This window comes from Bos grunniens, chromosome 5 (genome assembly GCF_055505025.1).
Source record: "Bos grunniens cultivar Pamir isolate PY7600 chromosome 5, Bosgru_T2T1.0, whole genome shotgun sequence".
NCBI classification, from domain to species: Eukaryota; Metazoa; Chordata; class Mammalia; order Artiodactyla; family Bovidae; genus Bos; species Bos grunniens.
In genome coordinates this window covers 69,825,234-69,837,541 of record NC_141169.1, presented here as the reverse complement: position 1 = coordinate 69,837,541, position 12,308 = coordinate 69,825,234, and the positions used below count along the sequence as shown (strand labels likewise).

Below are 12,308 nucleotides of genomic sequence, written 5' to 3'. Positions count from 1 at the left end.
GTATATAAAATATGAAATGTCTTTGTTTTGCAGAAGTATAAAATCATAAAATTACTAGAAAGAGAAGAAAAATTCTGGTTACCCTCAGTGCAACATTTTAATCATATTTCATCTAGACATTGATTAACCAGATTAACCAGTTAACTCTCCATCAGTTAACCAGATGGAGAGTTCTTCTCTAGATATTTTATGCAAAAGATACTTTGACTAGAACAATTCAAATAGTGGCAAAATCCCATTTGCTTTAAGTTGTGTTTATGATTCATGAGATTCATCATTTATTAAACAAATATTTATAGTGGTATAGCTACTTCTTTCAAGACCCCTGGGGTAAAACATTTTTCCCTGTTAGTACCACTTCATTTCCTGCCAAAATGCCTCTCTACTGTTATGGTACCTTAACACAAGGGAAGGCAGGTAACCATGTTTCTTGTGGGATAGAAGCACCACAAAATCTACAGACCTAAATTAGAATTTTTGTGAGTCAAAAGATTTAATGACTATTTTCCAAAATTGTATTATTGATCATTATAATTTTAAATATCTTCCTAAAAAATGGAAGTGGGAGGGGAAGGTCTGCTCTCAGAAAAGTATCACATTCAGTTCCAGTGACAAACACTTCCTTCTGAATACAACTGTTTCTTTAACACTTAGAAGATTGTTGTTCACAATATTGCCTCATTTCACCATGATTGTGTATACATATATATTTTTTTGGTGGGAAGCGCCTGCACTGTGAGGCATGCAGGATTCCCCAGCCAAGGATTGACACCCCCACACCCCCTGCGGTGCAAGCGTGCACTCAACCACCAGACTGCCACCAAAGTCTATACCTTTTACTTTCGTTAAAAGATTTTAAAATTGTATTCATGAGTCCCAAAGTCAAGAGTCTCAGTCATTTAAAAATGCACAGCAAATGCAATTTATTAAGCATTAAAAAAAATTAATCTGATATTGACGAATCACAGAAAGATATTTGGTCTTCATTCCCTCTTCCTGGCACAGAGCTTCTAAAATCCTTGGAACTTCCTGAGAGATAAGGGTGATAGGAGCCTGTTTCTTCCAATGAGGTGACTCTTGGCAGGACCCCAGGTAGCTTCAGGATGGGAGCTCCCAGAAAACCCAAGGCTTGATTAGAAGCTTGGAACTTTCAACCCCACTCCCTGTCCTCTTGGAAAAAGAGAGGGGCTGGAGATCAAGTTAATCGCCAATGGCCAATGATTTGATCAATCAGGCCTATGTAATGAAACCTCCATAAAAACCACTAAAAGGACAGGGTTCAGAAAGTTTCTGAGTTGAACATCCATGTGCCAGGAGGGGGTTTACCCCAATTCTATGGGGACAGAGACCCCTATGCCTGAGACTCTTAACATGACCTCTGTACCTCTCCATCTGGCTGTTCATTTGTGTCCTTTATATAAACTAGTACGTTTAATCCAGTAAGCAAAGTACCTTCCTGAGTCATACTAGCAAACTGTCAGGTCTGAGGAGGGGGGATGTGAGAACCCCCAAATTTGCTGTCAAGTCAGACAGCAGTGCAAGTAAGCTGGGGACCCAATACTTGATACTGATGTCTGAAGTGAGACGATTTCAGGCGACTCAGCCCTCAAACCTACGGTGATAGACACTAACTCCACATATGAGCATCAGAATTGAACTGGATGGTGTCAGAGAACTGGAGAGGCAGAGGGCATCTGGGAAGGAAAAACCTCTCAGATAACCTTCACATTTTATAGAAATTGGGCACCCCCATAAATAACTGAGGCTCTGAACAGCTTTGAAATGCTGTATGAATCACACCAAGACTGAACGGTGCTGTATCTGCTTCAGCAAATGATTATTCACACTGCAGGTACTGTTTGTAAACTCTTCATTTTCTGATTTTCTGATTATATCCCATTCCAGGAACAATTACAAAAATGTCTTCTGTGTTAGTTCCGCATGAATGCTGTAACAAATCACCACAAGCTAAATGCCTTAAGACAACAGAGATACGTGCTCTCGGAGTTCTGGAGGCCAGAAGTACATCATCAAGGTGTCAGGAGGTCCCAACACCCTGCAGAGGTTGCGGGAAGAACACGGTCCAGGCCTCTTAGCATCACGGGACAGTGGGTCTTCCTTGGCACTCTGTGGCTGGTGGCCAGAGAGTGCTTTCTCTGTTCTACCCCGTCCTCACATCACCTCCTCTCCATATCTGTCTTCTCCTTGTCTAGCTCTTCCAAAGACACTTCATCATCTAGGATTTAGAGCCTATCCAGATAACCTAAGATGGTGTCCTCATCTCAAAATCCTTAATTATACTGGCAAAGACTCTTTTTTCCAAACAAGACAATATTCACACATTCCAAATTAGGATGAGAACGTATCTTTTTTAGAGGTCACCATTCAACCCAATGCACTTCTCATTCCTGTGCTCCTCTACCTCTCCAAAAGCAGAAATTCCCTTTTGAAAAAAAATACATAGCAAAATTAATATTGAGGAAAAATTAAATTTAATATGACATGTCACATATTCTGCAAACACAGACAAAATTTTACTCCTAGTGCATGATAAAGCCAGCAGTTCAGTGATATTAAGCAGATATTTGTAACATCTTGGTTCCTATAGACAGATGTTTATTGGCAATCTAATAAGTCTTATAACTTTAAAAGATTGCCCTGTACTGCCCAGTACATTTTCAATATGGTTCAGAGTCATATATTTATTTTTATGAATTTCCTTACCCACGCCAAATTTTAACAAAAAGAAAATATTTACCTCTTTTAAAAGAAAGGTCACATACATATGTACATTTGAAAAAACACTATTAATGCCTTTTTCATCCCTGTTCTCTGTGCACTTCATAGCGCTGAAGTAACATACTGGAACTGTTCACAAACAAATGAATCGCTAAATTACATAGTAAATCGTATCTCTTTGTTCAGACTGAGTAGTGATAACTTAAACACATACACCAGAAAATAAAATTATGCACATGAAGAATTTCTAAAAGGCACTGAAGATGCACAAATCACTCTTCTTTTAATCAGAATATAAATGATTATGGCTCTTATGGGAAATAATAAAAATATGCAGGAACGTTTTACTCTTTATTTGTTTTATGAAAGAAAAACGTCTCTCTGAGAATTGTATAAACATAACTGTAGAAAAAAAAACAAAGCTCCCTCTAATTTTGACAGCTTGCTATGTCTCCTCTGACCCATAATAGTTCTAAAATTATGTCATCAGCTCAATTGGCCAAAAGAAGTAGAACAACAGCTCTTTAGTTCATCTACAGCAATGTCTATTTTTCAATAAGCCAATAAGAGACACAGAATCGTAAGTCATTTCTTCAATAGTGGAGAAAAAATTTCAGATCAGTGTATTCTAAAAAGGTAAATTTTTTAAAGTATAGTTGACTTACGATGTTACGTTAATTTCAGGTACAACATAAGATTCAAGATTTTTATAGATTATGCACCAAAGTTATTAAAACATTATTGACTATTTTCCTTGTGCTGACTTACATCCATAAGACTTACTTATTGTATAATTGGTAGCTTATACCTCTTAATAATGGAGCTTTCCCTGTGGCTCAGCGATAAAAAATCTGCCTGCAATGCAAAAGCCGTAGGAGACACCAGTTCGATCCCTGGGTCAGGAAGATCCCCTGGAGGAGAACATGGCAACCCATTCCAGTATTCTTGCCTGGAGAATTCCAGGGACAGAAGAGCCTGGCAGGCTATAGTCTATAGGGTCGCAAAGAGCTGGACATGACTGAAGCGACTTGGCACACACACACCTCTTAATACCTTCACCTATTTCACCCATAAGCCCTCCTCACTACCTGGCAACCACTAGTTTGCTCTCTGTACCTGTGAGTCTGTTTTTGTTTCATTATAGTGATTTATTTGTGTCATTTTTTAGATTCCACATATAAGTGAAAACACACAGTATTTGTCTTTTTCTGTCTGACTTATTTCACTTAGCTTAATATCCTCTAGGTCCAACCCATGTTGTTGCAAATAAAATCATGTTAATGAATGTGGATGTTCTTAAGAGAAAACCTCTTTGCTTACAGGTTGCCCGTGCCGAATACTATGCTTTCAGTAGATAAAAATTAATAAACACAGCTGTATAAGTACAGAAATAGGGCAACACATTGACATTTAGCTGCTATAATTTAAGCTATGTCTCTATTGAGCTGTAAGTGGCTCATGGCAGAGTTGAATAACTCTCTTGGGTCACCTTCATGAACCAGTCACATGGTTGCAACATCGATCCTGTGGGGCTAGAACAAGTGAACCTTCTAATCCTTTTGTGCCAGAGATAATTGTCTGCACAGAGGTGTTTTCACACATCTTGTCATTCACATCACGTCAAATGCAGTCCATCCAAGAGGATAATGGGTCACCTGCATCCTCCAACCTTCCCTTTAGAGGGAGTAGCAGCTCCTTCCAGTCTCCTGCTGCTGTGCTAAGTCATTTCAGTTGTGTCCAACTCTGCAACCCCATGGACTGGAGCCTACTAGGCTCCTATGTCCATGGGATTCTCCAGGCAAGAATACTGGAGTGGGTTGCCATGCCCTCTTACAGGGGATCTTCCCAACTCAGGAATTGAACCCAGGTCTCCCGCATTGTGGGCAGATTCTTTCCCACTAGCGCCACCTGTCTCCTAGGCTTTAACAGTTTGGGTACATTTTCATTTCTCCCTCCTGCTACCTCCCTCGGGCTTCCCTGGTGGCTCAGATGGTAAAGCATCTGCCCGCAATGCGGGAGACCTGGGTTTGATCCCTGAGTTGGGAAGATCCCCTGGGGAAGGCAATGGCACTCCACTCCAGCACTCTTGCCTGGAAAATCCCATGGACGGAGAAGCCTGATAGCCTTCAGTCCAAAGGGTCAGAATCGGACACAACTGAGCAGCTTCACTTCCACTTCCTACCTCCCTCACATGTAGCCGGTCCTCAGCCCAACTGGCTTGCAGGGGTCCTTGATGTCAATGCCTCCATCGTTCACCAACAACCCTCTCACTTCATGGACTCCTGACGACAGCCTTAAATTACATCACTCTACTGCTGGCTCCTTCCTTCTATACCAGTCTATGACAGTCTTTCCCTGTATTAATAATAGCACATTAAGTACTTAGACAATAAGGCACTGCTCTAAGCACTTTATATATATTAAACTCATTTAATCTTGAGTAGGTTCTATAACCACTCTTCCATTCCACAGCTGAGGAAACTAAGATATAGACAGTTTCAGCAAGTTGTCCAGGTTATGCAGCTGATAAATGATGAAAGCAGGATCTGAACTGGGGTCTTTGGGCTCCAGAGCCTCCTCTCAGTTCTGAGGCCTTCTTGCCTCTCTGTCCTCCCCAACTCCCATCCTGACGGTTCTTACTTCCAACACTCTGCAACCAGTGTGAACTACTGACCCAGTCAGGACAGACTTCTCACTGCCCTGAAATGCACTGAGCCCGTTTCTGTCCCTGTGTTTTCATACTGCTCTAAAAGTGCCCTCCCTTCCATTCTCTGCTTATCCAAATCCTACCTATTCTGCAAAGTCAAATCAAGTCCCACCTCTTCCAAGCAGGCTTCCCTGGTTGCTTAAGGTTTTATTTCATTCCTCTAGTGCTATATCAGTCAGAGAGTGCCTACAACAAGTTAGGACTTAATTTTATATCTTTTTTGTTTCCCCAATATATTTATCCATTCAAGAAAAAAATTTTTAAGACCCCAAAAATTCCACTGAAAGACTGAATATTGGTCTTGAGGCTGAGCGTCCAGCTGTGACAAGACTCTCATGAAGCTTACCTTTGGGGAAGGGGAACAAAAATGACAACAAATAAACAAAATATCAGCTCTCCAGGAAAGAGTATTTCAAATAGACAGAGAACAAGAATGAGTGGAGCATATTTAAAGAAGAGAAAGACAGATTGGCTGGGGAGGGGGGTGCCTAAGTGAGCTAGGGGGAAGAAGCACATAAGATATTAATGACTTCTTTGATGATATCAGCAAAATTTTATATTATTACCACTACACAGCCTGGACTAACGCTGAGCACAGTGGCTGAATTTCAGAACTACCAAACCATTCCAGTAGTCATGTGTGGATGTGAGAGTTGGACTATAAAGAAAGCTGCTTTTATAGCACAGAATTGATGCTTTTGAACTGTGGTGTTGGAGAAGACTCTTGAGAGTCCCTAGGACTACAAGGAGATCAAACCAGTCACTCCTAAAGGAAATCAGTCCTGAATATTCATTGGAAGGACTGATGCTGAAGCTGAAGCTACAATACTTTGGCCACCTGATGTAAAGAACTGATTCACTGGAAAAGATCCTGATGCTGGGAAAGATTGAAGGCAGGAGGAGAAAAGGACGACAGAGGATGAGATGGTTGGATGGTATCACTGACTCAATGGACATAAGTTTGAAACTCCAGGGGTTGGTGATGGACAGGGAAGCCTGGCGTGCTGCAGTTCATGGGGTCACAAAGAGTCGGACATGACTGAGTGACTGAACTGAACTGACTGAAACCATCTACAGATGTCGATGAAGGCTGGACTACATAGCTACAGCAACAGAAGAGAATGTAATTATGTATCTAATAGAGGATAAGGTGATAACTAACCTAAGTAACTGGACCCAAAAGAACTATAGTAACTCCCTGGGTACAATGATAAAATAGAATAAAATAGAAGAACCACCACAGAAAGAGTCTAGTAATAAACTAAGTTATGGTCAGATAGCTGCCACTTACACATCTCTGGTAGAAAAAGCAACTCAACAATTCAATCAAGTACCAGGAGCAGAATACTTCTGAAATGACTCTGCTGCTGCAAATATTTTTCACAGCCTGCAAAATAGTCTACACTGAACCAGGCTCTTGTACACATTTGGAACCATCCAAACTTTGAAGGGATTTTTCTGGTTCACATAAAATAGGATTTCCTGGTTTACATTACAGACTCAGGCAACAATCTACATGTATGACTCGACACAGGAAATGACTGACCTGCTATGGTTCATCAGCTCAAATGCAGGGGTGTTCATGTCTCCGCCTAATTAAGGAATATATTCAAGGAAAAACAAGGGAATAGAGAATCTGGTTGCTGATCAAGACAGTGGTGGAGACGGAGAGCAAAGAAAAACACAGAGAAAGCAACAGCTCCCTGCCTGTAGCAAATGAAACCCTTTCAAAATGGACTCTTTTTATCTATCAAAGTAAGATAGATATTACACGATATCACTGTGGAATCTAAAGTATTACACAAATGAACGTGTCTACGAAACAGAAACAGACTCACAGACACAGAGAACAGACTTGTGGTTGCTAAGAGGGAGAGATGAGGGAGAGATGGACTGCGAGTCTGGGGTTAGCAGATGCAAACTACTATACATGGGATGGAAAAAGAACACGATTTGACTACACAGCACAGGGAACTATATTCAATACCCTAAGATAAACCAAGAGAAGATTTTAAAACTATATATAACAACCTCTTTGCTATATAGCAGAAATTAACACAACGCTATAAATCAATAATACTCCAATTTTTAAAAGACGGGCTCTTAAACCCAGACGTTCCTCTAAAGTTTAGAGTCTAGACTCTACACTATGCAGGGAAAACGTACTGAATTGTCACTGAATGGAAAAAAGAAGTCCTGTATAGTTCTAGGTTGGAAAAAATCAAATTCCTACATTGAGACAGTGATGGTCCTAAAACATCAGAATGGGGACTGCGCTCATATAATCAAAGTGGTTCTCGTGTCCCCTTCTACCCTGATAGCATGGATACTTTGACTCCTCCCTGAAGACTTCTCTGAATAAACTATGATTTATTCCACATCTCTTGGGCATTTGGATGCTCATTGTATATTTGACTACACTTTGCTTTGCAGGTGTTCTCAAATGGTGAATCTTCCTATTTCAACAACCAATTTCTCAAGAGGGGGAAAGCTTGATTTCATTCTACAGTGATCCCTTGCTGGCTGCCCCTACCATTGCCCTAAAATTCCCTAACAGAGTACGAAGCTTTGCACACAGAGGTGGACCATGTACTAGCTTCCACTTAGAAATCCACTGCAAAGGAAATCTGACCTAAATTATCTAGGGTCTGTATGAGCGGATTCCTTCTGGCTGTTTGATCACTGAACTGCATTTTAGTTTCTCCATGTATTGGACATACAGAATCAAATTTACTGAAGCACACTACTAAATATCAGTTTGTCATATAAACCAATTTCACCAGACAAAAGCCAAGAAAAGCTATTGTCCAGATAGCCCAGGGAAAAGAAACAATTATCTGGTTTTACCTGAATTACTTAGGGAGTAAGACAGGGCTTACAATGGCGATTTCAGGTTGGGGGTCCTTATTATAAAGTGCTAATGTATCCTCTGAAAGCAGATTTGCTGTGTTCTTATAGAAAAATATTCAGGGAACACCATTTCACCTTCAACGTGGTATTACTCCACTTCTATATAGTAATTACAGTAGAGTGCTATTCTGTTGCTCAAAAAAGTAAAGTGAAATGCCCACAGTGGCAACCAGCACAGTGCCAATGTCAAGCTTGAGCCTCACTTTCCACATTCAAGTTCAGCACCTGCCAACCATCTTTCTCTCTTTTTTTTTTTTTGGCTGAAAAGCTTAAAAATGACTATTGAAGTGTAAGACTCCTGGGACATTTCAGACGTTTTGCACTGTAATTACTGGAGGGTGGAGACAACACCAATTTAATGCATTTCATTTTACTTGGGTTCAGTGACATGCATTTGCAGCTTGGGCAATAGCGTATTTAATGCTGATGCCAAAGTTCACAATTGAAAGAAACCTTTGCACTGCGGTTTAGTTCTCTTACCCTTCCATCTTTCCTCTTGATGCATTTCCTTTCTGAACCTAAGGTGTTACATCAACTGACAGAAAATTTCGAAATAACAATGACCAAAGCCCGAGGCTAGGCACCCGGACTCACCAGCAGAGAAATGTTTGGGGGATGACTTGTCAGAAACAAGGGCAGAGTCATCAAAGAGGTGATGCAATAACTCCCAACTCATGTTTTCTTCTCCTTCGTGTTTTATAGTCTGCCCTCGCTATTTTCCTCTTCTCTGAACACACAGTAATTTTTAGCAAAGAGCGAGCTTGAGGAGAGAACAGCATGCTCTTACAGGAGCTGTCCTTCGTGAACAAAAGTGAGGCTACTCATCCAGAAGACATGCGATCAGAGTGGTTTTTTTCAATATAACTGTATCTCCCTTTACATAAAAAGGAATGTGCTCATTGGGGGAATAAAGGTCAACCAAATATTTGTAAAGAGAATCATGTTGTCTCTATTTCTTACCTCACCATTGCAGAGCTCACTTATCATAGTCCTGGTTTAGCAATGGAAAACCTCCCTCTATCTCCAAACCTGACAGGCAGTTCATTAACAAACAAAAATATAAATGAAGTAAGCCGGTGGTGGTGGTTTAGTCACTAAATCGCATCCGACTCTTGCGACCCCATGGACTGTAGCCTGCCAGGCTCCTCTGTCCATGGGATTTTCCAGGCAAGAATACTGGAGTGGGTTGTCATTTCCTTCTCCAGAGGATCTTCTCCACCCAGGGGTCAAACCTAGATCTCCTAGATTTTGCAAGCAGAATCTTTACCTACTGAGCTACCAGGGAAACCCTCCTCATTAGAATACTGGTAAGTATCCCTGCCTGTCACGCAGGAGACTAGGGTTCGATTCCCAGACAGGGAGACGACACACCCTGAAGTAAGCTAGCTCTACTTTAAAGCAAATGGGTTACAAATCCTTCCTTTTCTTTTCTTTCTTTCTTTTTATGACAACATGGAAAACGTACCAAACTAAAGGTAATGGTTTTTAACCTTTTTAAAAGTAAGGTACACATGCAATGGAAGGCACAGGGACACAGTGCGTGTTAGGTTGAGAGATATACATTCGATCCTTGAATAACACAGGGATTAGGGGCACCAACCCTCCACAGAGTGGAAAATCTGAGTATAATTCATGGTCAGCCCTCCATATCCACAGTCCCACACCCCTGGATTTAAATGACTGAAGAGCATGTAGTACTACAGCATTTACTATTGAAAAAAAATCCATGTATAAGTGGACCTACGCAGTTCAACCTCAGTTGTTAGAGTAAATCGTAATTCCTGGTGCAGAATATGGTCTTGACATGGTTCCAGGTTTCCACACAGAGCTGTCTGGCCACTCTCAAGTGAGACTCCTGTCCTTATGCTAAGGCACTAATTAAGCTAACTACCTTTGACTCTGTTACAAGAATTAAAAGGGTTTGTTCCCCAGGAGCTCTCTGCCTGTCACAAGATTGGGAATTTAATTCGAGATGGTAAAGATGACCTGTCAGAAAGAAACTTTTCAATGAATCATTACCTGGCTTCATTCACAGCTTTGGGACTAGAATTCCACATATTTTAGTGCCTTCTCCTAAAATATTCCGTATATCTGGTCACTGACAGCCAGAGAGGAATAACAAACTTCGCCAATTAAATGAGCAGATTCCCACATCTGATCCCGTAAGTGAACATCAAAATAAACTTTAAAATAAATAAACTGGAAAGGCTTGAATTTTAAACTACATCTTCCAGGAGGTCTGGGTCAAGGGAAGTGACAGGCCCAAGGTCACAAAGTCATTGAGCGGGCATTCACTCCCGCCTTGGAAACACTGCAGCATCAGAGCGCCCTTCCCATTTGCTGGTTGGGATGGGATGTGGCGTCTGATTGATCTCAATTGGAGGAGATATGAGTTCTGTATCCAAAAGACACCAAAATAGGTCAGCAGATACTGTATTACTCAAAACAGACCCAGACTCTTAAATAAGTAGACACTAGCTGAGTCAAAGAGAACGGCTGAGTTTTGGAATAAGTCACTTGATACAACGCCTGGCTGACTAGGGGGAATCTAGACGACTTCCCCGGCCAATCAACACAATGAAGAAGTGTAAAAAGAGGTTTCAATTTTTTTTTTAATGAAAAACATAAGAACAGATCACTGCTAATATTAAAGCTCTGTCACACATATTCTAAAGCATCCTCGATACTGCAGCTTCTCAGAGGAATCTTAACAGCCCAGCCGGTCTTAAACATCAAGACAGACTCAGATGAATTTTTAGCGCCCTGTTTGCAGTTCTCAACCCACTAGCACCTTCCCTCCCCCTAAAGAAAGTCCTGAATCGTTCTGCTGCACTTTTCCAGGTGCAGACTCTGGGTTGCGAAGGGCTGGAGCCCGAGGCCTGCGGAAGCGAGTGCGAGAAAAGAGGCAGCAGACGCTGGCCACGACTAGGAAACCTCTCTCCTAGGAGAGTGCCAGGACTACCCGCTGCAGGGGAGCCCCGCCACCAGGGCTCCCCGCGCTCCCTCCGCAGGATCGCCCTGCAGGTTCTCCTCATCCAGGCGTGACCGCCCCCGCACAGGGAGGGGAAATGCCCCGTTTTCAGTCTGTCCTAAACCGGACGATCGGCTCCTGTCCCGAAATCGGGGACGGGGAGAGGGGGCTGCACGCCCTCCCTGCCCCGGGTCCCCGCGCCCTTCCTTCTCGCCGCCTCTCTCCTGGCCTCTCCCGCAGAGGCGGTCAGCCCTGCAGAACTCCCCACCGCCCCCGAGTCGCGGTCCCCGCGCCCCCAGCAGCCCGCCGCGCTCACCTTGGCCCGCGCCCGCGCTGGCGGCGGTGGAGTTCCCGCAGCCCATCGCGCCGCCGGCCGGGGAAGCCACGCTCGGGAGCTGGCAGCCGCAGATCCTGGGGGTGGAGACGAAGGCGGAGGGCGGCGCGCCCCGAGCCGGAGGCCCGCGGGGGACTTACGGGTTCGAGGGGCTCTCGGGGACCACCCACTCTAGCTACCCAGGAGCGCAAATCTGGGCGTCGCAGGCCTGGGCTGGCCGGGGCGGAAACTGCCCGGCAATCCTCGCCCCCGCAGCACCCGGCTCTGAGACCCCCGCCGGACCCACCCGTCACCTCGGCAACCGCGGCGCCGGCCAATCCTCAGCCTCCTGAGGGCTCCCCGGCCGGACATTGGTCGTCGTTAAGAGGGGGCGGGAGTTTAAAGTGGGTTTGGGGGTGAGGGCGGGGCTGAGGGGTGTGGCCGGCGCGGGCTGGAGGGTGAGGCAGGGCAGTGGAGGATGCCCACCTGGCGGCCCTTCACATCCTCTTTGGCTTTTCTTCTCTTTGCCCACTTCCCCTCCCTACTTCAGGATGTGTGTTTTGGGACGGGGCGGGGGGGGGCGGGAGACGGGAGGGGGTCGGTGGAGGAAGTGGCGGGGAACACCTGTTTTGAGCAAATGGGCGCTCCCCTCCCCCAAATATATAATA

The 12,308-nt window shown here is 43.6% G+C and overlaps 1 protein-coding gene across 3 annotated transcripts in view; it reads right to left on the bottom strand.

The window, feature by feature from the left end:
- C5H12orf75 (chromosome 5 C12orf75 homolog) overlaps nucleotides 1–12,040 on the bottom strand; it is a 44,945-nt gene extending 32,905 nt beyond the window's left edge. For all 3 annotated transcript variants that reach the window (XM_086401133.1, XM_086401134.1, XM_086401135.1), the window contains exon 1: nucleotides 11,644–12,040. In XM_086401133.1, coding sequence (XP_086257259.1) covers nucleotides 11,644–11,689 — 46 coding nt within the window. In that variant the 5' untranslated portion in view covers nucleotides 11,690–12,040. The remainder of the gene's footprint in view (nucleotides 1–11,643) is intronic.
- Nucleotides 12,041–12,308: the final 268 nt, after the last annotated feature.